This window comes from Hyperoodon ampullatus (genome assembly GCF_949752795.1).
Source record: "Hyperoodon ampullatus genome assembly, chromosome: 10".
NCBI classification, from domain to species: domain Eukaryota; kingdom Metazoa; phylum Chordata; class Mammalia; order Artiodactyla; family Ziphiidae; genus Hyperoodon; species Hyperoodon ampullatus.
The window spans coordinates 69,933,546-69,956,208 of NC_136923.1; the positions used below are offsets into that span (position 1 = coordinate 69,933,546).

The 22,663-nt window shown below is 49.8% G+C and overlaps 1 protein-coding gene across 1 annotated transcript in view; it reads left to right on the forward strand.

Moving 5' to 3' along the window:
* Positions 1-17,256, forward strand: part of ZFAND3 (zinc finger AN1-type containing 3) — a gene marked incomplete at its 5' end in the record, with an annotated part of 214,161 nt that extends 196,905 nt beyond the window's left edge. The window contains one exon of the mRNA XM_079712639.1: positions 16,891-17,256. Coding sequence (XP_079568765.1) covers positions 16,891-17,045 — 155 coding nt within the window. The 3' untranslated portion in view covers positions 17,046-17,256. The remainder of the gene's footprint in view (positions 1-16,890) is intronic.
* Positions 17,257-22,663: the final 5,407 nt, after the last annotated feature.

Genomic DNA, 22,663 nt, shown 5'->3' on the forward strand with positions numbered 1-22,663 from the left:
CTGCTATAAATATTCATGCAGAAGTCTTTGTATGGACATATGTTTTACTTTCTTGGGTAAATACATAGAGTTAGAATTGCCAGGTTGAATGGTCATTTTCTAAGAAAACCCCATCAGCAGTGTATTAGGGTTCCAATTTCTCCATAATTGGCCAACATTTAATATTGTCATTCTTTTTAACTTTAGCTATTCTAGTGGTTGTGTGGTGCCATCTCACTGTTGTATGTTAATTTTCATTTCTCTAATGACCAGTGACGTTAAGCATCTTTTTCATATGCCTTTTGGACACTCATATATCTTCTTTTCTGAAGAGTCTGTTTATACTTCAGATGTCGCCCATTTTAAAAAGATTTACAGAATTGCCATTTTAACAATATTCCAACCTATGAATATGATATGTCTCTCCTCTTATTTAAGTCTTCTTTAATTTCATAGCAGTGTTTTATATTTTTCAGTTTCCATTCTTTGTTAAATTTATTCATAAGTATTTTAGTTTTTTGATGCTATTGTAAATAGAATTTTAAAATTTTATTTTCAGATTGTTCTTTGCTGCCACTTTGAAGTTCAGCCGGTTTTTGTATATGATCTTTTATCTTACTAAAGATAAAAAGTAAATTTATCTTACTAAAGATAAATTTAGCAACCTTACTAAATTCACTAGATTCCCTTAGGGTTTTCTGTATCCATGATCATGCCATCTGCAAATAAGGGCAGTTTTACCCCTTTCCAATCTGTATGCCTGTTACTTCTGTTTCTTGTGTTATTGCACTGGCTAGGACCTCTGGCATAATGTTGAATAGAAGTGTTGAGAATGAACTTCCTTGCCTTTTCCTTGATCTTACATAGAAAGCATTCAGTTTTTTACCATTTATGTATGATTTAGCTGTAGATTTTGCATAGCTGTTCCCCATCCTGGCAAAGTTTAATAGTTGTTACCTGTGGAATACATTGTAGGAAAACATAGGAAATGTTCCAATACATTCTCCCAAAACAGCTGATACAGCTCATGGTGAGCTACCATGTGACCTAAAAAAGGTGAACAAAGGCCTGTTTTTTTTGTTTGTTTGTTTTGTTTTGTTTGCGGTGCGAGGGCCTCTCACTGTTGTGGCCTCTCCCGTTGCGGAGCACAGGCTCTGGACGAGCAGGCTCAGTGGCCATGGCTCACAGGCCTAGCTGCTCTGTGGCATGTGGGATCCTCCCGGACCGGGGCACGAACCCATGTCCCCTGCATCGGCAGGCGGACCCTCAACCACTGCACCACCAGGGAAGCCCCAAAAGGTGTGTTTTAAAGACTTCTCCTGTCCCATGCTTACGGTTGAAACACATGCCCTTTGTTCAGAGTCATAACGTGTCTGTCCAGCCATAGTGGGGGAAAGCCTGTGACCTGAGGGCACTCTTCTTTTTTCAAAACCAAAATCATAACAGATTTATAACCCAAGATGCTGTTCTAGGTTATTCTCACTTGAGATAATGAAAGCAAACCACACTGAGAAATGCTTTGTTTGAATTAAAGGCTTTTACTACAATACAAAAATCACAAAAAAATTGTGGGTAGATAGGTAATAGAATCACGTACCACAAAGATGAGAGGGAGGCTTAGCAATCATTTAGTCCAACGCTGCCCCCTCCATATTTCTGTTTGTTGTAAACGAGGAAACTAAGGCCAGAAAAGTTGCCATTAGCCTCATATCACACCTGTGTGCTAAATGTTGGTGTTTCACGCAGGCTTTGGTCTGAAACTCAAGGACTGCTGAAGAGTTTCTGACCAACATGACTGCTCACAGCAGTGCCCACTCTCCCTCCCTCCAGCATAGCTTTCAGCCCCCACTGACTACAGCTTCTTGCCACATATTCTTGGCCATCCCTGGGGACTTCTGTTCTTATGTCCTCTGAAGTACCCAGAAGATTTCTTGGTCTTTCCTCCAGATTAATACACCTGGCTCTCTTAACCTCCTCTTAGTTCAGCCTCCATAACCTTGTTCAGGACTTGGGACTCTTATATGGACCCTTCACAGCAAAATGTCACCAAATTAGACCAGTTGTGGTAAAAATAGTATTTAGTCAAAATAACAGGATTAAAATATTAGTTCTTTCAAAATTGATATCAAATTGTTCACAAAGTGTTGCTAAAGAAATGTCCTTTCTTGTGCCTTTTATGTGTGTAGTTAAAACTAATTTGTGTTGAGTACCTTGTATGCAGATATCTGCTAGTAAACACTCTCTGTCTTCATACTAGATTCTTATGTGACTCCCTCTTGAGTAGAACTTCTTAAAAAGTGCGGGCCTCAGACCAGCACTTCAGAGTCCCTGAGTAGGTGGGGATGTGTCTTTGGAAAGCAAAAATGCAGTTGCTCAGGCAATTCTAATATACCCCAAAGTTTGATATACTGCCTATACACTTAATAGCTCATTTCTTCATAGGAAATGTAAAGGTAATTTAAGACAAAATAGAGTTACTAGAAATTTCCAATGAGGTCATGCACGTCAGAGGTTTTATGTCAGATCTAGGCAACTCCATTCTCTTTCACTCAGAGACTTACATCTTCTGAATGTTTAACACATGCCTTCCTCCACTGGTCTCCTCTCTCCTGCTAGATTCTAAAATACTCAGAGAGCAGGACCATGTGTTGTTCTGTAGCTTCCCACTGCCCCTGTTAGAGTTATGTGGCCTGTAGTAGGTACCCCATCTGTTATTATTTCTTGTAATAACATACAAGAAAAAATTAGAAGTCAAAGAAATGTGGTGTTCTGGTGAGCCTGCTGGTTTTCTTTAGGGGAACGTCCTTTTGTGGTAGTGTTTGAAGGCAGGCCTAAGCAGGTGAATGGGAGAATGTCTGGCCCAGTCTCCATGGAAATTCTTCTTTTTAAAAAAAAAAAAAAAAATTATTTATTTATTTTTGGCTGTGTTGGGTCTTCGTTTCTGCACGCGGGCTTTCTCTAGTTGCGGTGAGTGGGGGCCACTCTTCATCGCGGTGGGCGGGCTTCTCATTGTCGTGGCCTCTCCTGTTGCGGAGCACAGGCTTTAGACATGCAGGCTCAGTAGTTGTGGTGCACGGGCTTAGTTGCTCCGCGGCATGTGGGATCTTCCCGGACCAGGGCTCAAACCCATGTCCCCTGCATTGGCAGGCAGACTCCCAACCACTGCGCCACCAGGGAAGCCCTCCATGGAAATTCTTGATGCCAGCGTACATGTACAACCTGAGGGTTTCCCAATGGAAAAATTGACTTAAGGAATAAGGTTTAGAGAGAAAACCTTAGCATTATTTATTTTTACATACTTTTATCCGCCTTGAATTTTTATTGGTAGAGGGGGAAAAATAAGGTGAGACAGGTATGCTATAAGAGCAGCATTGCTTGCTTGGTCTGATTAAAAGTATTTGATATGCTTTTGGTTTAATTAAATATTCAACTTTGGGGATGGGTGTATTTGCCTAAATAAAACCTGTGATTCATCTTGCACATGAATAAGATGGGCTCTTTGGGGGTCACAGAGACTACAGGTCACAGACCTACTGTGTATAACCACACCAGTCTCTCAGTCCTGCCTAACAAACCTATCACTCTGACACAGAGTCCAAGCACCTAAGGGACTTAGAAGTTATCCATCTGGTGCCAGTCCAACTCCCTGAGCTAATGCTGCAGAAACAACATCAGCAGTGCCCTGCCCTGGCAGGTAATCCAGCCACCGTGTACATCTCCAGCCTGGAGGGAGTGAGGCCTGTGTTGTTGCAGGCAGCTTAGACTGACTGGGTGCTTCCTCCGCTGAACTAAAACCAGTCTCCGTATATGACATGTCCTCATTCCTCCTCAGTCTGCCCTCTGGAGAGACCTGTCACAAACCATCTTCCTCTCCTGCAAGGCTTCTCTTCAGATATTTGAACACAGTGGCTTTGGCTTTCCAGCACCCCAGTTCCTCCAGTAGCAAGTTCATTCACAGGGACTGAAGAATAGTGTGGGGACATCAAGGGCAGGGTGGGGTACAGGAATGCCAGACTGGGCTCAGTGCTTGTCTCCGTAGTTTTCCTCATCAGAGGCTGTCACAAAATATGGGAGTCTTTTTAATAAAACCTTTCACCTGCTCATATCCTTGTGGGACTGCTCAAAAGTCTTCTGTGGAGTCCATGGTTGGCCTCTGTTGCTGTAGTTCTCAGAACATACTGAAATTGACTGCATGTCTGTCCTTCCTCCCAGACCATAAACACTGGAGGACAGGGACCATATTGTGTTCTTCAGTAGCTCTCTGCCCCTGCTATATAGTACCTGGTGTGCAGTGTTGCCTGAATGAGTGAATGGGTGAACACTGTACCACTGCAGTTGTGATCCTCTGGGTGAAGGAAGGACAGCTTTAGGGCTTCCCTGGTGGTGCAGTGGTTAAGAATCCACCTGCCGCTGCAGGGGACAAGGGTTTGAGCCCTGGTCCAGGAAGATCCTACATTCCTCAGAGCAGCTAAGCCCATGTGCCACAACTACTGAGCCTGCACTCTAGAGCCTGCGAGCCACAACTACTGAGCCCATGTGCTGCAACTACTGAAGCCCATGTGCCTAAAGCCTGTGCTCCACAACAACAGAAGTCACTCCAAAGAGAAGCCCGCACACTGCAACGAAGGGTAGCCCCGCTCACCGCAAGTAGAGAAAGCCTGTGCGCAGCAACGAAGACCCAACACAGCCAAAAATAAATAAATAAAATAAATAAATTCATTAAAAAACAAAACAAAACAATAATCTTTGAAGAACAGCTTTATTGAGCACCAGCTATGTGCTGGATGCCTGCAACTGTGTTATATCATTTGACCCTTACAAAAGCATGGTTGGACAGATGGTACTCCCTTTTTACAGAGGTGAAAACTCAAGCTTTGAAGTTAAGTAACTCAGAAATATTAGGGAGCACTTGAACCCAGGTCCATTGAGCTGCCAGAATCTCACCACTTTTTCATGTTCCCACATTGGCCCATGGGGTGCCCTAAACAGTGAGGGTATGACTGCAGCATGAGTTGTCTCTTGTTTTCAGCTGTGTAGTTCTGAGCCGTTCCTTGAGCACTTCCCTGTCTCAAGGAAACATTCATTGGTAACAATTTATGCGACCTACTGTCTGGGAACCACTGTTCCATGTGCCACTTGTTGCTCCATCTAGATGCGATGCTTCTGGAGGACAGGGTCCATGGCATTGCCCCTTTTTTGTCCCCCACTGTGCCTGGATAATGAGAGACACAGTGGCACTTAATTCTCATTGACGTGTTTGTTCCATTTTCTCCTGAGTGCTAATTCATGTCCTCATTTTCCTTGAAAACTTACCTCCTCCAGGATACCTTATGCAGTTGACCTCAGTGCCCCCGATTTATTACACATAGCTGGATTGTATTGATTTTATTTGCAGTTGAGTTCTTGCTTTGCTTCTTGTGTCCTTTAGCATTTTCCTCTCTGTGCGTCTCCAGCTGTCTTAAAAGCCGGGAACTAGTGACTTTTTTTTTTTCCCTTCTCCTCCACCCAGCCCCTAGAATAGAGCTCTGTAAACAGTGCACAGATGACCAATAAATACTCTTGACTCCTTGAGTCTGATAGCTTCTTTCCCTTCCTGGACTGACAGCCCAACACTGGAGCTTGAATCCTCTATTTATTAGGTGAGATTTCTATAGCACCTTTCCTCTGAAGAGATCAATATCAGTGAAGTTTGTTTTTGCTTCTGGAAAGTGCTTTTAGCTAAGCAGACTGAGGTTCTGACAAGATCACATGATAGTCCTTACTCCTCAGCCTTTGGCCCCTGAAGATGCAGGCTCCAGGAAAAGCCTTGCCGCTTCAAGTTTTGCTGCTTTGTTGTCGGAAATGAGCCTGAATAAGACTGTGGCAAATAGCACAGCTCTGCAGTGTTGGTTGACTTTGTAGCCAGCGTTACCAAAAGAGAACGTGCATTTGGGGGGCGGGGTGCTGCTGTATTTTGGAAGGCAGATATGGAGAAGGCCGCCCACTAGCCAGAGCCCCAGGCACAGTGGTGGAGGGTTGTTGGCTCTCACACAGTGCCTGGTGTTGCTAGAACTGTTCAGCCTCTGAGACTCCAAGTCACCCTGCCAGGGGGCTGGGTCCCTGGGACGGACCCACGAAGGGCATGAGACCCAGAGACTGAAAAGAAACAAGTGCTGGTGAGGCAGGGAGGAAGTGCTGAGAGCTGGTGCTCTCCTAGCTGGTGGGAGAGGAGCTGTCACACTGCAGATGTGGGTGGTCAAGACTGACTGTGAGATGTTGGAGCAGAGTTCAGAGGCCAGAGACTGAAAAGGGTAATAAGTGAGTCCGCCCTATGATTTATTGGAGAAGTGCCTAAAGTAATTGGGTCAGCTGGCTTCTCTAGGAAATGTCTCACCTTTCCACGTCTCCTTATTTGTTAAGACATTATTCCCACCCCTGTTCGGAGTTAGGCAGAACCCAGTAGGGAATGAAGGCATCTACTGCAGGCTTTGCAGAGAGGTGAGGGCAGCAGCATGTAGAGGCTGCTTGGTGTGGGTACTCAACACCTGCCCTCGAGCCTGCAGTCCAGAAAACACCCTCTGCTGTCAGATCAGGAGTTAAGGCAACCATAGTTACTGAGGCACAAAAAAGAAAAGGGAAGAGAGCAGAAGTTGAGGTGCGGTGGTGTTGGTGAATCCCGGCACTGACTCATGGGGTGGTGTGAGCTTGGGAGGGGCCGCTGCTTATTTCCTCCTGTGATTTGAAAGGTGTTCTCTTTCTCTGTTGTCCCCTGTGGAGTTGAGAGTTTGGGCCACCGAACTGTCTGGTTTATTTTCTACCCCAGAACAGTGCCTGGGACATGGTTGGACAAAGGGGATGACAGGAAGTGCCCCTCTTTGCTTTGGGTACCTCACCAACTGCTGTACGTGTAAAATGTACAGTATCTGGTGGATACCTGGGAGACAGGTGACCCTGGCCTGTGGGGACCTCCCCCAGTGGCTCTCTTCTGCAGCAGCCAGCCAGGCCTGCTGTAGTTATTCCAATGAGTCCTCCAGAAAAGTACTCCAGGGCTGCGGGGGAGCTGGGGGAAGTGTTCATGCAGGTGTCAGATGATTTTCTCTAGCCAAATTTTCTGTTAGGTATCGGTCAAGATACTGCTTGTAATGCAGGAGATGGGTTGTTCTTAGGCCGTAGAGTGGGAGGCGGCAGGCAGTGGCTGCGGCCATTGAAGACATTTGCTGTGGGTCAAGGAGGCTTAACTAGTGACAGCCCATTTGCTCCTCAAGGAGCTCAAGAGCGGGCCTCTTCCTCCCTGGACCGTCGTGAGGACACCCGCCATGCAGCAGCAGGCTGTTGCTGTCCAGTGGGAGACAGAAGCTCTGAGTCAGCATGTGATGGAGTTTGTGCGTCCTTGTGATTAATACATATGATGACATGTGTTCTTTAGAGCTGTGCACCTCGGTTACAGATTCACCCAGGAAGGGGGAAAGTTCCAGACTCACAGATTAAAGGGCCAGCTTTGTGTTAATTCTCTTGCATCAATTAAATTGCTCTTCCCTTGAACTGAACTGCTACCCCAGGATTAATTTTCCTTGAAATCTGGAGTAATTGACCAAAATACTAGCGGTAGAATAGGAAATGAATGTCAGCGGGAACCTGTGTCTTTACGTTCAGTTCTTCATTATCTGTACTCAGCACATTTGTGATCATGAGTTACAGAAAAGTTTTAATTCCAGGAAAGCATCTAATGCCATCTTGGACATTTCTGGGTTGCCTCTCAGAGTGAGCTCAGCAAATATAGGCTTATATTAATAACGGCAATAGAAAAGCATAATTAGGAAAGTAAACTTGCTACTGCAAAAGAAAATTCTAAAACTACATCCAAAGCCAAAGCCAGACAATAATCATCTTTACATTGCGCTCGCTGTACCCTGTTCCCCCAGGTGGTTGGAAGTGAACTGTGTGGTGGTGTCCTCTCCAGGAGAGGGGGCGAGGGCACAGTTACCAGCGGTAAATGTTCTTAGTTTTTATATATTTTAAAATTCACTCTCTTCTTTCCCTCCCTCCCTCCCTCCCTCCCTCCTCTCTCTTTCTCTTTGGCTGTGTCGGGTCTTAGTTGTGGCATGCAGGATCTTTCGTTGTGGCGCATGGGCATCTCTCTAGTTGTGGCTTGTGGGTTTTCTCTCTCAAGCTGTGGCCGCAGGCTCCAGGGTTCATGGGCTCTGTAGTTTATGGCACGTGGGCTCCTTGAGGCGCGTGAGCTCAGTAGTTGCAGCACGCGGGCTTAGTTGCCCCACAGCGTGTGGGATCTTAGTTTCCCCACCAGGGATTGAACCTGCATCCCCTGCATTGGAAGGCGGGTTTTCTTTGTGTAAAGAAGTTTTCTTTGTGTAAAATGTTGTGTAGCAGAAAGAAAGCCCTGTGAGTCGGGGGAAGGAGCAGGGGAGGAGGGGGCGCCGAGCCCTGAAACCAGCTGAGTGAGTTGGACTGTGTAAGGTGCCAGGGGTGACAACAGCTGGAGGAGCTGTCCTGGTAACAGCCAGCCTTCCTTGAGTCGAGGCTTCAGCTGCTCTAGTCTTTAGTGCCCGCAACAACCCCGTTTATAGGAGACACACCTGAAGGTCTGAAAGGCTAAATGGCTTTCTGTCAAAGCAGTGCAGCTGGAACACGAATCCAGAACTCGGGCTCCAGAGCACAAGATCCTCACTGAATTATCCAGAAAGAGAACTTGAGGTTCCCCTAAGGGACATGCAGGGGTGGGACTAAGCCAGAGGTTTCTCCCAACGCCGGTCTGTCATCTCTGTCCTCCCCTGTGACCCCAGCATGTGGATTGTTGAAAGGCCAGTGGAGGAAAATGGGGTAAGTATTCCTCTCTTTTCCAGGTGTTGTTCTAGAGAGACGCATGGCGTCTGCAGTCTGGTGTCCCCTGATGGCATTGCCACTTGGACATTCTGGACTTGGATGAACTGGCTCTTGCCAGTGTAGCCTTCACGGGTGGTGAAACAGGCCACAGTTCTCTGCTGAGCCGTGTGTCAGGAGCCTGGCTTTAACTAAGTTGCCCCCATGGGCCCAAGCTTTGCCCTCGGCGGCTCTTGGGTAGGATGGGTTCGGCCCTTTTTTTGCCTCCACTGCAGCTTTGGAGTTGGTTTTCTAGGAGACCTCTCTGAGAGGATAATCTTTTACAGGACAAGGAAATACTGAAAGAGAAGGCCAACAAATCAGGAGCCTGCGGAGAGGAGGATAAGGTCTCCCCTAAAAAAGTTTGCTGCGAGTACCTCACTATTCTCCTGAGGCCCCAGAGAGGTGGGGGTGGGCAGAGGAAAGAGGAGGCCAGGAATGCAAGCACCTTCCGGGGCTTTTGGATGCTAAAAAGTGCCCCAGCTCCTAAGAGGCTGACGCTGGCTGCCTGCTTTCAGCTACTGAAAGGAAATGTTTGAAAGGGCAAGTCATTATTCCTGTGGCAGAAGCTGCCTTGAGCCATTTTCTCTCAGTTTTTAAATAGATGTTCATCTCTAGGTAAAACAGCCTAGCACAACGTGAGCCTGCAGCCAGCCCCCTTCTCCTCGTGCACCGAGGGGTTACAGAGCTTGCTGGGGGAGGGTTCTCAGGTCAAAGCTGAGGGCACAGTTTCCTTCCTGGTGCGGGCACCTGGCCCCCAGGCCCGGCCCACCCCTACCTCCCACACACACCCTGTGGCAAAAATAGGGTAGGCTTTTCCTGGGTGGAGGCAGGAATGAAGGGTGGAAGACTTGTTCTCTGGACGTCGGGTGGTAGAAGGAGATGTTCCTGGGACAGGGCGAACATTCCCCATGGACGAAAGGGAAGAGGTCAGAGTTTTTGCAAGAATGGGGCAGTCTGAAGAGACGGCAATAAAGGACACCAAGAATGGTGGATTTTTCTATACTTGGGAACTGACGTGTGCACACACCGTGTCGGGAGCTTCATTAAGCTGGGCCGTGACAGCGCAGCTCCCCCTCACCACTGGCTGCTCCCAGGGCCTTCGCGAGTGCTCTTTGCATGGGCTTATGTATCTTTGCCTTCTGTCACAGTGCTTTTTGTTGTAGTGTTTAGCTTTTATCTAACTGATGTTTTAACTGATTGGGGGAAAACAAATGATTGCTTCTGTTTTAGAGCTGTCTTGGTATTGTTCTGTGGTTTTTACTAAATTGTTGAGTACATTGGGCTCTTCTAAATTGCAGGTTCTCCTTTCCCTTGGAAAAGAGACTGATGCCTGCTTGGTGGTTCACTGTGGCTTTGGTCCCAGCTCCTTGGGCAGCTGACTCTGTCCATCCACCCATTCTCTCCCCCAGCCCAGCCGAGCACTGTGTCAGCTAACTCAGTGAGCCGCAATCCAGTTCTTTTTCTTGGAGTGTGATTGCTTTTCCCTCCTCCATGCAGTCAGGGATGGAGGGGAATGTAAAACAGACGCGTTCCAATCCCGAAACACCTGTGGCTGCTTTGCCTGTACCATGGGCCTGATGAAATAAAATGCATTAAGATCCTTTAATGCATTTCTGTGCTACAAATTCTGCCTTGGGCATTGATTGGGTCAGCGGACATGGTGTAATCCAGGGATTGCTGCTGGTGGGAGTATAAATGGTTAATGCTTTCCAACAGGCTTTCCTGTACCCACCTGCTGTTCCCAACATGTACTTACAAATGAGCTATAAGGTCAGTTAGCTGTCCTGAGTTTTAAGAAACTTTTATGTTGTTGGAAAAATGTGATTCTTTTCTTCTAATGCGCTTGCCCGGCCATTTCAGACACGAGTCAGGTATATTTGTTGTTTATGTTTGAAATAGACACTTCAGATAGCAAATGGTACCTTGGAGGCTCTGTTACCTAGGTTTCTCAGGGAGCTTTGGGAGGCTTTGGGTAAGCTCTGTTTGCTGTTTGGATAAACATGTCAAGGTGCAGGGGCTTCCCTGGTGGCACAGTGGTTGAGAGTCCGCCTGCCGATGCAGGGGACGCAGGTTCGTGCCCTGGTCTGGGAAGATCCCACATGCCGCGGAGCGGCTGGGCCCGTGAGCCATGGCCACTGAGCCTACGCGTCCGGAGCCTGTGCTCTGCAGCGGGAGAGGCCACAGCAGTGAGAGGCCCGCATACCGCAAAAAAAAAAAAAAAAAATGTCAAGGTGCTGTCTCTGATTTACCTCCTACCTGGACACACCTGCCTGGGGCTTGTTGCTGGTGGGCAGGCACCGGGAACAGACGTGTCAGTGTGGATAGCGTGTACACGCATGGTGCCGCCTGAGGCTGCACACCTGGAGATCATTTTACAGTGCCTTGGTCCCCAAGGCTTGCCAGTATTTTTAGGTTCTGCTTGAACCTTTGACAATCTGAAATTCAAATGAGCAAGAAAGTGTAAAACATTTCTTGTGAGTGAGGTGAAAACACCGGAGCAGCTGGAGCCGAGGCCCACCCTGGTCCGAGGCTTCACTGAAATGGCCACTTTGGGAGAGCCCCCGAGTGGGGGGATCTGCAGGAAAACAAATGTTTAATTAATTAAAGTCCACAAGTATCCAGAGCTGCCCAGTTTGTCAACTTTTTTTTTTTTTTTATAATATTTTCTTTTTTTTTTTTTTTGACAGTTTTGCTTTATTTATTTATTTATTTATGGCTGTGTTGGGTCTTCGTTTCTGTGCGAGGGCTTTCTCTAGTTGTGGCAAGCGGGGGCCACTCTTCATCGCAGCGCGCGGGCCTCTCACTGTCGCGGCCTGTCTTGTTGCGGAGCACAGGCTCCAGACGCGCAGGCTCAGTAGCCGTGGCTCACGGGCCCAGTTGCTCTGCGGCATGTGGGATCTTCCCGGACCAGGACTCAAACCCGTGTCCCCTGCATTGGCAGGCAGACTCTCAACCACTGCGCCACCAGGGAAGCCCCAGTTTGTCAACTTTTAAATGGTGCTTTTTTACTCTAAGATAAAGCCAATAAGCAACATTTCTGTCTGGCAGGGATTGAATAAAAATGTCAAGGGTTCAGACTTTGTGAATTTTGGCATCGCTTTGTCTCCTTTAGGAAATTCCATGGGAAAAAGACAGTTCCAACCCCTGCTCAGTTCTTAAGGTTCAGAGGGAAGCACTGGCCTGGGGATCCGGGGCCTCAGCCAAGGGTAGGGGCTGTACTGCCTGAGGGGTGACAGGTTGGCTCCGCCCTCGGTGCTCCAGCTCCTCCTCCACACACCTTCCCCACCCCCAGCACCATAGTGGTGCCTGAGGATGGGGGGGAGGAGTGGGGGGAAAGGGAACTGGCCCATGAGGCCGATTATCTGGTCAGCTGCCCTTAGGGCCCCTGCCTGCCAGCATGGCTGAGAGGTAGTGACCCTTTCTCCTCAGGCCCTGGGTGTTCCTCTTGGGCAGTGATTGTCAATGATTTTTGTCAACAAGTAAGTGAAACAGGAAATACGGTTACAACTTTATAGCACTTATAGTCAGGTATTGGGTGTTAGTTATATCATCTTTGCTTAATGATGGCATTTGTCAGACTGTTCTCAATCCTGGTGTATAGTCTCAAAATACCCACACCCATCTCTGTGTGAGCAGAGGTGAGATTTAGCTATGGATGAGGATGTCTGAATGAAATGGATGACTTTCAGATGTTAGCTTTAAAAGCTGAAGCTTGGTTCCCACCAGATGAGCATTTTTAGAAACCTGCATGTCAGAACTTTATGAGTCTTGGAAGAGTGAACCTTGGATCCATTTTCTGCCAGGAACGTGTTTTTAGGGACTTAAGGTGTCGAGCATCTTCAGGTCTGTGTGGCCTGTGGCTCTGCACCAGGAGGGCTGAGTCCAGGTGTGCTTGTTTATAACCGTGAGCGGCCTGCACTGAAATGCTTGTCCTCCCACAGGAATCCCCCGGCCTCTGTGTTCAGGGTGAGGGTGACCTGAGCATGCTGCCTCTGCGTTTCTCACTCACATTGGGATCCTCTCAGGACGGAGGCCTAAGTGGGTCTTGAATTGTGCTTTTTGCCTTTTGCCTGCTCTGCCCCTCTGTTGCTGTCCACAGCCACAGCACCCTGGGAGGAGCCCTGCGTGGTTCAGCCCCTGTGGCTCCCTGGGCAGGCCTCTTCTTCGTCCAGCCCTGAGGCTGCCTGCTCAGTTGAAGGTCTTTTCGAAATGAGGGTGTAGCTGCTGGAGACCTTGCAGCGTAGCTTGCAGAACGGGGGCAGGACGGCTGACTGGTCGCCTGTGCTGGTCGGGCCTCCTCTCCTCTCCCCACGCCCAGGATGGCCTGTCAGGAGCCAGGCACTGGCAGGTGGAGAGGGGCCTGGGAGGTGGGCCGTGGGACCCAGTGCTTAGACAGCTCTTCTGCATGCTCGCCTTCTAATCAAGGGCTCATCCCAAATTGCTCTTCTGCGCTGACAAACAAAGAAACACCCACACAAGTTCTTGAGTGTTTTGTGAAATTTACTGAAAACAGCTCCGCAGCCTTAAGGGAGCTCTGCGGCTTCCTCCTAGCCAGTATTTCATGGAAAACCAGTGATCCGGGGCTCCCAGGAGCGGGCAGTTGTGTGACACGGCAGGGGAAAGAGCTGAGGTTAAACCACATTTAGTATTATAGGCTGATCTTTTTCCAAAAACTTTTGCCTTGGGTGTTTTCCTCACTTTTGGGGGGTTGGCATCCTTTTAATCATTATCCTACTGCTTATCTCTCCAAAGCACTGTATGTATATAGCTATCATAAGCAAAAGCATATTGAAATTGTTTTTAGTACTACGTGATGCTGAACTATGGGACCATAAGGAGGGTGTAGATATGAATTGTACATATGTGAGTGAGTTTGATAATGATATATAACTTTTTAAAATCAGGGATAAAGAATTTCATGATACCCTGGGTAATAATACCAAAGCCCCTGTCGCAGCTCTGCTCATCAGTTCAGTGTCCTTTCTGCTTTCTTCCCCTCTGGACACTGCCTTGGCTGACCCACTCTGGAAAGGGCCCACTTGGTTTCTAATAAACGGCGTGAGGAAGTGTTGAGGCTGAGGCTGTAAACCCCCTTGTGCTCTAAAACTGTGTTCATCACTGAAATGAGAACAGTCTGCTTCCCCAGCAGCCTAACTCACTTCTCTCCATATGCCCAGCTTGGTCTCCAGATTTCAGAGAATAATTGAACGTTCATGACACTTCAGTGGTTTCTGGAAACAGGTCTGTGGGTATCGAGAGAAGAGAATAAAGATTCACACACACACCCCTCAGTCACCCCCGAATGCTTTCCTGTATCCAGAACAGCCCACCCCAACTACTGACACCAGAGTACATTTAGCCAATTGGCTGCTGTCAGTGGATAATACCTACTCAGCATTTGGGACAAGTTCCAGCATGTAACTTCCACTTGGTGAGTGAACTTGACAGGAGAGGGAATTGAGCTTAATTTATATCATCTAATAACCTCAGTGCAGCAGCTTGGGAAGTTAGCCTTCCAAGATTTCCCCCCGACTTTTCCCCAGTGAATTACAATGCCATAGATTGTAATGTTTACCAGCTCTGCCCCCTGCTGGTACCTGCTGTTCAGTGATTTTCACCTGTCAAAAATCAAAGGCAAGTGTCAAGCAAGGTGTGTCTGACAGAGGTACACAGAGCTTGAGTAGAGAAACAAGGTGGTTTTGGCTGAATGGAGAATCCTTGGGTGGGCAGAGAGAACATCCAGGTTTCCTGTGGTTGTCATGCCCTGTTTCCTTTTCCAGACAGAACCTGGGGCTCTCAAGTCTACCACCGAGTTGGTGGTCCCCAGGAGTTGGCGGAAGGCAAGCTAAAGCAGAGTTGTCAGGGGCATAGTGAGGGCAAGACTGGAGCCTCTTCCCTCCATCCCAGTCTACCTTTGACTAGTGAGGTGTTAGACTGAGCCAGGGCTGAGTTAATATCAGGGGTAATCCATTTCCTGCTACTTTTATTCAGCCAGCACCATTCATCAGGAGAGGAGAGCCCTTGGGACCCTCTTCTGCATCATCCCGATATCTTGAAGGAAGGGAAGCAGGGATCTTCCCAACCCTAATTATAGATGCTGAAGGTATAGAAATATGTCAGGACTTGGCGACAGAAATGCCTCCACACACTTCCTGCTGCCACACAGCTGGTACCCCTACCCCAAACCCCGACCTGACAGCAGGTTCTCCCCGACCAGGTGGGCTTTGCTCCAAAAACATGATTGTGCTTGTTAGATGCAGGATGCATATTGAGGCCATCCATGCTTCTGCTGTGAAATCCTTTAGGAGAAAGACAACTGGTATCCAATATCTTCAAGTAATGAACTTATCAGTAAATATAACACAGTAGCTCATTAATCTTAACTTTGCTTTTGAGCCAAGTGGGAGCTCAGCTTCTCAGGAGACAAAAATGTCATCTCTGTTCCTTTCCTTAAACCTAGTCCTAACTTAGAGTCAAATATATTGCCCTGCTCTCCCTGCGAAGCAGTTAATAACGTGGTTTTTTTTTTTTTCTGTACAATGGATGGTCCATGCTCGGCCTGGTCGCTCAGGCTGCCCTGGGCACCTGTCCGTACTCAGCATGAGCTGAAGGCATCAGAGCAGGGCTGTGAGTGTCAGCTGAGGAATATTCTCTGTAAAGTTGATCTTAAAAGTTAAGGCTTTTGAAAATGTTGTCCATCATGGCCAGTCTCTGCTTCAACTTCTGATATCCTTCTAAAATCACTGCCTCCACCCCTCTTCTCTGAAAAGAATTGAGGACGGGGAGAGGGACGGATCACAGTTTGCAAGTGGTGGCTGTCCATTCTCTCTGGCTGCTGGGGTCTGGGCTTAAAAGAGAGAAATCTCTGAGAAGGGATGACGTTTGCTTGGAGAATAAGTGAGGAGAGCACTGGCCGGGGGGCGCTGCTCTGGGATGCCTGCCCCGAGTGCGCAGGGAGAGGTGGTTTAGGAAGGGATTCCAGCTCACTGCAGGTCAGTCCTGTGGACCTGGTCTAGGCCCGTGGGACCTGGAGGTATGACCAGATGCAACTGTTGGGATGAGGTGATGGGGAGGAGCCAGCCCAGATCTCACGCCCCCTCCCCTGAAAGAAAGGGCCAGACAGACCCAGGGAATGTCGGGTGACTGTCGCTGGCACACATCCACACCCCCCATCAGCACTCCTACAATTTGACCAGAAGGGGAGAATGGGCCACATCCTGACACAGCTCTGTGTTCCCTTTGTCCTCTGAGCCTCTCTGCTGACACCCTGAGGGCCTCCTCTCATTGTTTCCTACCAGAGGGGTTTCATCTGTGCCTCTACCTGCTCTGCCGGCCTCTCCTCAGCTCTTTGTTCTCCAGCGTCGTGCTCCCAGGAGGCCCGAGTGTGTGGGCCTCACCTCCTGCCCACCAGGTGGGGTTGGAAGCATCAGGCTTCATTAAGATGCCAGTCGGATCTCGACATTTCTGTTCTTTCCTCTCTTTAAATGTAATACCTTGTCCAGTGCTTGAAGTAACCCATTTTCCTCTGAGAGCCCCCATTCATGTGTGAGCTTTGGTTTGATCACACCCACTGTCCCCATAATCATTTCTGCCGCGCCCCGCCCTCCCCCGCCCCGGTCTCCTAGAAGCAATGCATGTCTTGTGGTAGATACTGAGGTTTGTCCAGGCCGGGGAAGCGCTGAGCTGCCAGCTCTCTGGGCTCTCCTGCCTGCGTGGGGCTGGGAGGGAAGGGGCTCAAGAGCCCACTCATTTCTGAGGCAGGTGCTGCAGAGTCACCTTGGGGTTCCACCCTCAGGGTCCAGGCAGGAACAGCATTGAAGGCAGATGTGCCCCTTGGACGTTCTGAGGACGTCGTTGGACTTGCGTGAGAGTGCTGGCTGTCTTGTCAGAGGGGAGATGTTGTAATAGGCTCTTCAGCAGCCGGAGCCCCTGCTGTAACCATCGTCCACTCACTGGACGGCCCTCCCGCTCTCTGGACCTGAGGGAGAGCTGGGCTCTGCACGTGGAGGCCACCCTAACGGTCTGTCTTCTCTGCTTCCCCCACTGCTGCAGGTTACGTGTTCTGTATGTTGCATCGCCTCCCCGAGCAGCATGACTGTACGTTTGACCACATGGGCCGTGGCCGAGAGGAAGCCATCATGAAAATGGTGAAACTGGACCGGAAAGTGGGGCGCTCTTGCCAGCGCATCGGGGAGGGGTGCTCCTGAAGGCCGGCTTGGCCGCTACGTGACGCTGTTCTTAGTTCACTAATGTTAGCCTTATTTAGGACAAAGTCAGCCAGACACCTTGTACTGGGCACGCGTCAGACTACAGCCAGTCCGTTTCCTTTCCTTAGCCAGCCATCCTGGTACTGTAGTTTAGGGGTTGATGGTGGTTGAAATTGATTTCTGGCTGGTTATTAAGGTGCCTGCTAGCCATTGTATAAAATTAAAACATGAAGAATATTTTTTTTTGAGCATGGCTAGTGGATTTAAAACAACACATACCTGTCACTGCTGGAGTCAAACTTACAAAAAGCCTTAAGTGGAAAGTGTTCCAGATGGAGACTCTGAGTCAATAGAGGAGGAGAAGCTGGTGTTCAAGTCCCCACGACGCACGTGGCTTTGCCGGAAGCTCTGGTTAGTGTTCGGCCTTCACCTCTTCACTATCCTTAGTCCCAGTAGCCAGGATACCTGATGGCCACGCGTGCCCGGGCCACGGGAGGCTGTTGAGATTGGCCCCGTGGCTGGGCTGGGTGGTGGCCTCGCTCTCCCACTGAGCAGGAAATGGGGGTGGGGACAGGTTAAGATAATTTACCTGACTTGCTATGAAAAAACTCTCTCATCACACGAGAAGAGAAACAGTAACCTCACTTTGAAAATCAACTCCACTCAAGACTAGTCCACGAATAAGAACCACGTTTTCTACACAGGACCCTTGGTCATGAGAAGCAACCGCGGGCGCGCCCTGACCCACTGGCTCTGGTTTGCCGTTTGCCGAGTGCAGGGATCTGGCAGGTTGATCAAATAAGGCTAATTGCAGCACCGCAACTGTGGCCTACAAACTGGCCTCTGCAGCTAGATTTCTATATTGGAAGTTTTTTAAAAAGATGTTTCATAGCCAGCAGGAATCAATAGAAGAGCAGCTCCGTCCCTTCCAGCAGGAGCCTACTCGGCCCCTCCAAGGCCAAGCGGACGCCGCCTTGGCCTCGCCTCTCATGTCTGTGCAGCCCCATAGTCCAAGGGCAACCAGTCCACTTCTACCACATAGCAAGTTTAGTAAGGGGGGGCAGCATATGTCACAGGGACAGAGGTTGATCTGTCTAAAACAGTGGTTCGTGGCCGTGGCCCAGCTTGAGAGAGACACTCGCTAAGGCAGGTGGGGGGAGGGCCTATTTCTCAGCGTGTTTCTTTTCAGAGAGGAGTTGAGTGGAGGCAGGAGCTCAGGCCCAGTGGGGATGGGTGGAGATGGGCCTGTTTGCCAGTGTTAGGAAATCACCACCGATCAGGTGTGGGGGGTGGGTAGACAGGAGGAAGATGCCCTTGAAAGCCTGAGCGGGGGTGAATGGCCCCAGAGCCCCATCTGATCCAGGCCGGTGAGGGTCGGAGGCTCCTGCAGAGGCAGTTTGGATCTGCCCGCACACAGGCTACTGGAATAGTTTAACCCAGCAACTTACCCTTTTATACCACAGCAAGTGTTTGCTCAACTCTGTCTGCAAATTAACAGTCAATACCTGCAACTACAAATGTTTTTGGTCCGAAATACTGAAATAGGAAATCACGCTCTTCCCCGCCTCCTCTTCCACCCCACCCCCACCAGAGTGGAATCCGCTGCAAAATCTCCAGCCTTAATTCTTGCTTCAGGACCCAGACCGGCGTCTTGCTCTAGGGCAGCCCAGGGCAGAGGGGCCAGGTCTGCCCACGTTTACCACTGTTACCAAGCCACGGCCCTCTGGCCAGTACCTGGCCATCCTCAGTGATGCGGCCCACCTCGGCCCCCCACCAAGCTCTGATCGTGAAGAGGCCACAGGCGCCCTTCCGGCCCTCCTCAGGCCCCACCGGCTGCTGCTTCCTGGCGGCAGCGATGGGAAGCAGGCTCTCTGGGGAGCCCGGCCGCACACAGGGCTCGCAGCCCATGGTCACTTCCTAATGGTAGAGCTGGGGGTGGGGTGGGAGGGCTTGTTCCCTGGCAGTATCTGTTCTGTGAAGTTTGTTAAATGTAAGGAAAGCTTAAATTCTTGTATCTTTAAAAGAGAAAAATCTTATTTAACCCTTTTGTGTTCTAGATTTACTTACACACATAGCCTAGAGCTCAGTTTTAGTTTTAACATTGTGAAAATATTAAAAGAATCTTGTAACTTTATTCTTTTTTTCTCCTGCTGAAAAAAAAATTAAACCAATCGTATGAAAGTTTGGATTTCTCTGTTCTGCCGGTTCTCCTAAGTGCCTCCTGGATGACCAGGAAAATAATAAAAGGTCTCCCCAGCCAGAGGTTGAAGAGATGGAGGGCTCTTGTGTGCACTGTCTGGGGCTCACTTGTCCAGTGAGTGTCCAGGCTCCACAGTTGCTCCTCTGGTTTCTCTTGTGTGGTTCCGCCTCGGGAGACCCTGGGGTAGAGGTGTGTCTGCTGGGCCCAACCTTCTCTGGCAGCAAGGAGGTTACGTACCTGGGGGAGATGGGAAGGATGAGCACCAGCCCAGAGGGCCCCTAGCTGTGCACGGGTTGGGTGTGCCTGGGTCCTGGCATAGCCAAGACCTGACTTAACCAAGGACAGGCCCGGAGGAGAAAGATTCCCGGAAGGGACGATCAGAATGATGTAAATGCTGTGTAGAGGATCACCTAATACGCCTTAAGATAGACTAGGCTATCTCAGAATGGAGAGGTTGTGACTGGGGTCTGCAGTACCCATGGAAAGGCGTTCTGAGAAGAAGGTGCTGTAGAGCTGTGGTCACAGCATGGGCCCACATTCCTCTTTCTTACCGTACTAGAGCAAGTCAGCCACACCTCACCATCCACACGTGTACAGGGCGTGATACTCAGGCCCCACAGAGGGCTAGCTGAGATCACAGGAGACGGACGGGCTTGTCTGGGTGCTGTCTGTCTGCCTCCTGCCCAGAGGCAGAGAAAGCATGGAGCCGTGGGGGACGGACCACGACGCACAGGAGTCTTCGCATGATTTCTGAAGGGAAGCCACATCGCAGTCTCACAGCTGTCAACTCGGTTGTTGTGAACACAGTTTGTATGTTTGCTCACCTAGGCTGCTACACAAAATGAAGCTGCATCCTGCCCACAAATGAACACGTATTCCAAACAGCAACAGTGCCCTTTGGGCTTCTGGACACAGTCCTCCTTTACAGATGGCTCAGAAGAGCTGTTCCCCAGCCCCAGCCCAGCATGGCCCCTACCCTCCCACATCAAAGAGGCCCTCACCAACCTTTACAGACCCAGAAACCAAAGATAGAGGACGTCTGCGTTCTTGGGTGAATTCAGGTTATACACGTCTGGCAAGAGTAGCTCATGGGCCAAGCCCCACGGCCACACTGAGGTGCTCCTGCCACCCCTCCCTCCCCATACCGCAGTCCCGAGGCTGAGTCCGGTCCTCACCCTCCTCTGGCTTTCCTAGGTGTGAGGGTACGGGTGGGGCAGCCTCGGAACCTCAGTGCTGGGAGAGCCTGACGAGAGAGAGCCTGGCTGTTCCTCAGAGCTGGTGCTGCCTCTCAGGTCCCTTCTGGAAGGGAGCTCTGAGAACTGGAGCTGCCCTCTGCAGAAGGCCGGGAGAAGCTGGGCACCAAGGCCTGGGGAGCTCTGAGCTGGCCTGGGCTGGTCAGCAGCTCTGTGCTCCCGGCCATCCCTGCCCACAGGCTTCTGGATCTCACTGTCAGCACCCAGGGCCACTGATGGGGACCCACTGCCTGGGGCAGGTCTGGGAGGGAAAACCCCTGTAGCAGCTGGGAGTAAACCAGGAACATGGCGCTAGAAGCAGCCATCGGGGAGGACAGTGCCCCCTACACGCAGGGTGGAAAGCAGAGGTCGAGGGGCACGGTGACCTTGGACAGCCTGGTCCTCTGTGCCCCACTGCTGCTCAAGTACCCTCCCTGTCCTGAGCCACAAGCCCTCGGAGGAGGCTATCTGGCAGCAGATGGGCAGGCCGTAACAGTGTCACCAGTGTTCCCAGGGCATCCATGGGAACCCAAGCCCTGGGCCCCAGACCCCACCTTACAGGCCTCTCAGCTCCTCCTGCCGCTGGCTCTCAAAGGTGGCGGCCTCCAGCTGTCCCAGCCGCAGGGACAGCCAAGAGGAGACAAAAGCCTCCTGCTCTGGGCTTAGGGCTATAAATACTCAGGATGCACGTGGTAAATGCTTGAGACATTTATCATAAATTACAGGTGGATGATTGTGGGTCTTTAGGCCCTGAGGCCTCTGGGGGAATATTTGAGTTCTTTGCGGGGGTGGGGGGGAAGCAGAAGCTAACTTGGTGGGTTTGGAGGGTCCTTTTCAGAGTCTGCCTTCTGGCTGGGAGAGGACAGGGTGTAGGGAAGGACGGCCGGGGGCCAGGGGCTCTGCTGCCCGTCTGGATAGTCAGTCACAGAGGAAGCAAAGGACCAGGCCCAGGTCAAGAGTGACTCAGCCAGATGAAAGGGAGGGCACCCTCACCCCTCTGCTAGGTTATTCCATGAGCATTATTACTTTAGTAATTTTTAAAAAATAGAACAGTGATTTTCAAAAATGTGCGCCTGTCCTCACCTCTGCAGTGGAGGCAGGTCCTGGTCCGTGTCAGTCCAGCAGAAAGTCCTGCCTGAAGGCACGTGGGGTGTTTGGTGGGGGACATGCAGCTCCCCGCGCCTGCTGAGGTGCGACGGCTCCTGCGGCCAGTCTGATGGAAACCAGCAGAACCCCCAGGTCCTCTCCCCACACCTCAACACAGGGGCGGGGATGGGGTGTATCGGAAGCTGGTTTACTCTCCGACCAAACCCTCCCACCACCGTTTCCACTCATTTTCTGCAAAACACCAGGGCCTCAGGATACTGTCCAGTAACCAGGTATGACCAGGTCAGCTTCCAGGAGGAGAAACGGGCGCACATCCCTCCCCCTCCTCCAAAAACTCCTGCGCCAACACCAGGCCCCAGGACGACGTCTCATTTAATATTAGAATAATGAAAACCATGGTGGCACAGAACCACGAACTGCATTTTAAATTCCTAGGGCTACTAATGAGTACTGAACTCCTGCTGGAGCTGTTGTTGGGACAAACATGTAGAATGGATGGCTGCAGCCATGAAAGGAAGTGGAGCGTGGCCTGCACCACTGCAGCCACAGCTGCTGCCTGTCCAGCCGCCACCCCGAACACCTCAGCTGCACCCAGAGGAGCTGGCCGCCCATGTGGAATGCAGGAGTGACACGATAGCACCAGAAAACAAAACAAAAACTCACTAATGAGGAAAAACTCCTAGAAGGAGATACATTTAATTTTCTTTTCCTTCTTTGACACCTTTCTTCTCTGTCCAAAGGGAGGTTCTTAATTGAAGCCCACAATGGGGAATGCTCCCTTTCTTTATTATCAAATGGCCTCAGCATGCAGGATGCTCTGCTTTTTATCACAGATTAGACCTTTTTTCCCCGTGGCTCTAGAAAGGATAAGTGATTACAATTTTGTTATCTTCTGAATTTAAAAAAAGGTGAAGTTGACAGGGTCAGCACTGTCTGCACAGCGGTTTGACAATTGGGGCGACAGCATAACTACTGAGCAATTTTTGCACAATTCAAAAGCTACTTTTTTCTTGGCCAAGGAATTAGTCTAACAAACACATCCCACTCTTGCTGAAAATAATTTTCTTTTCCAAACTCTT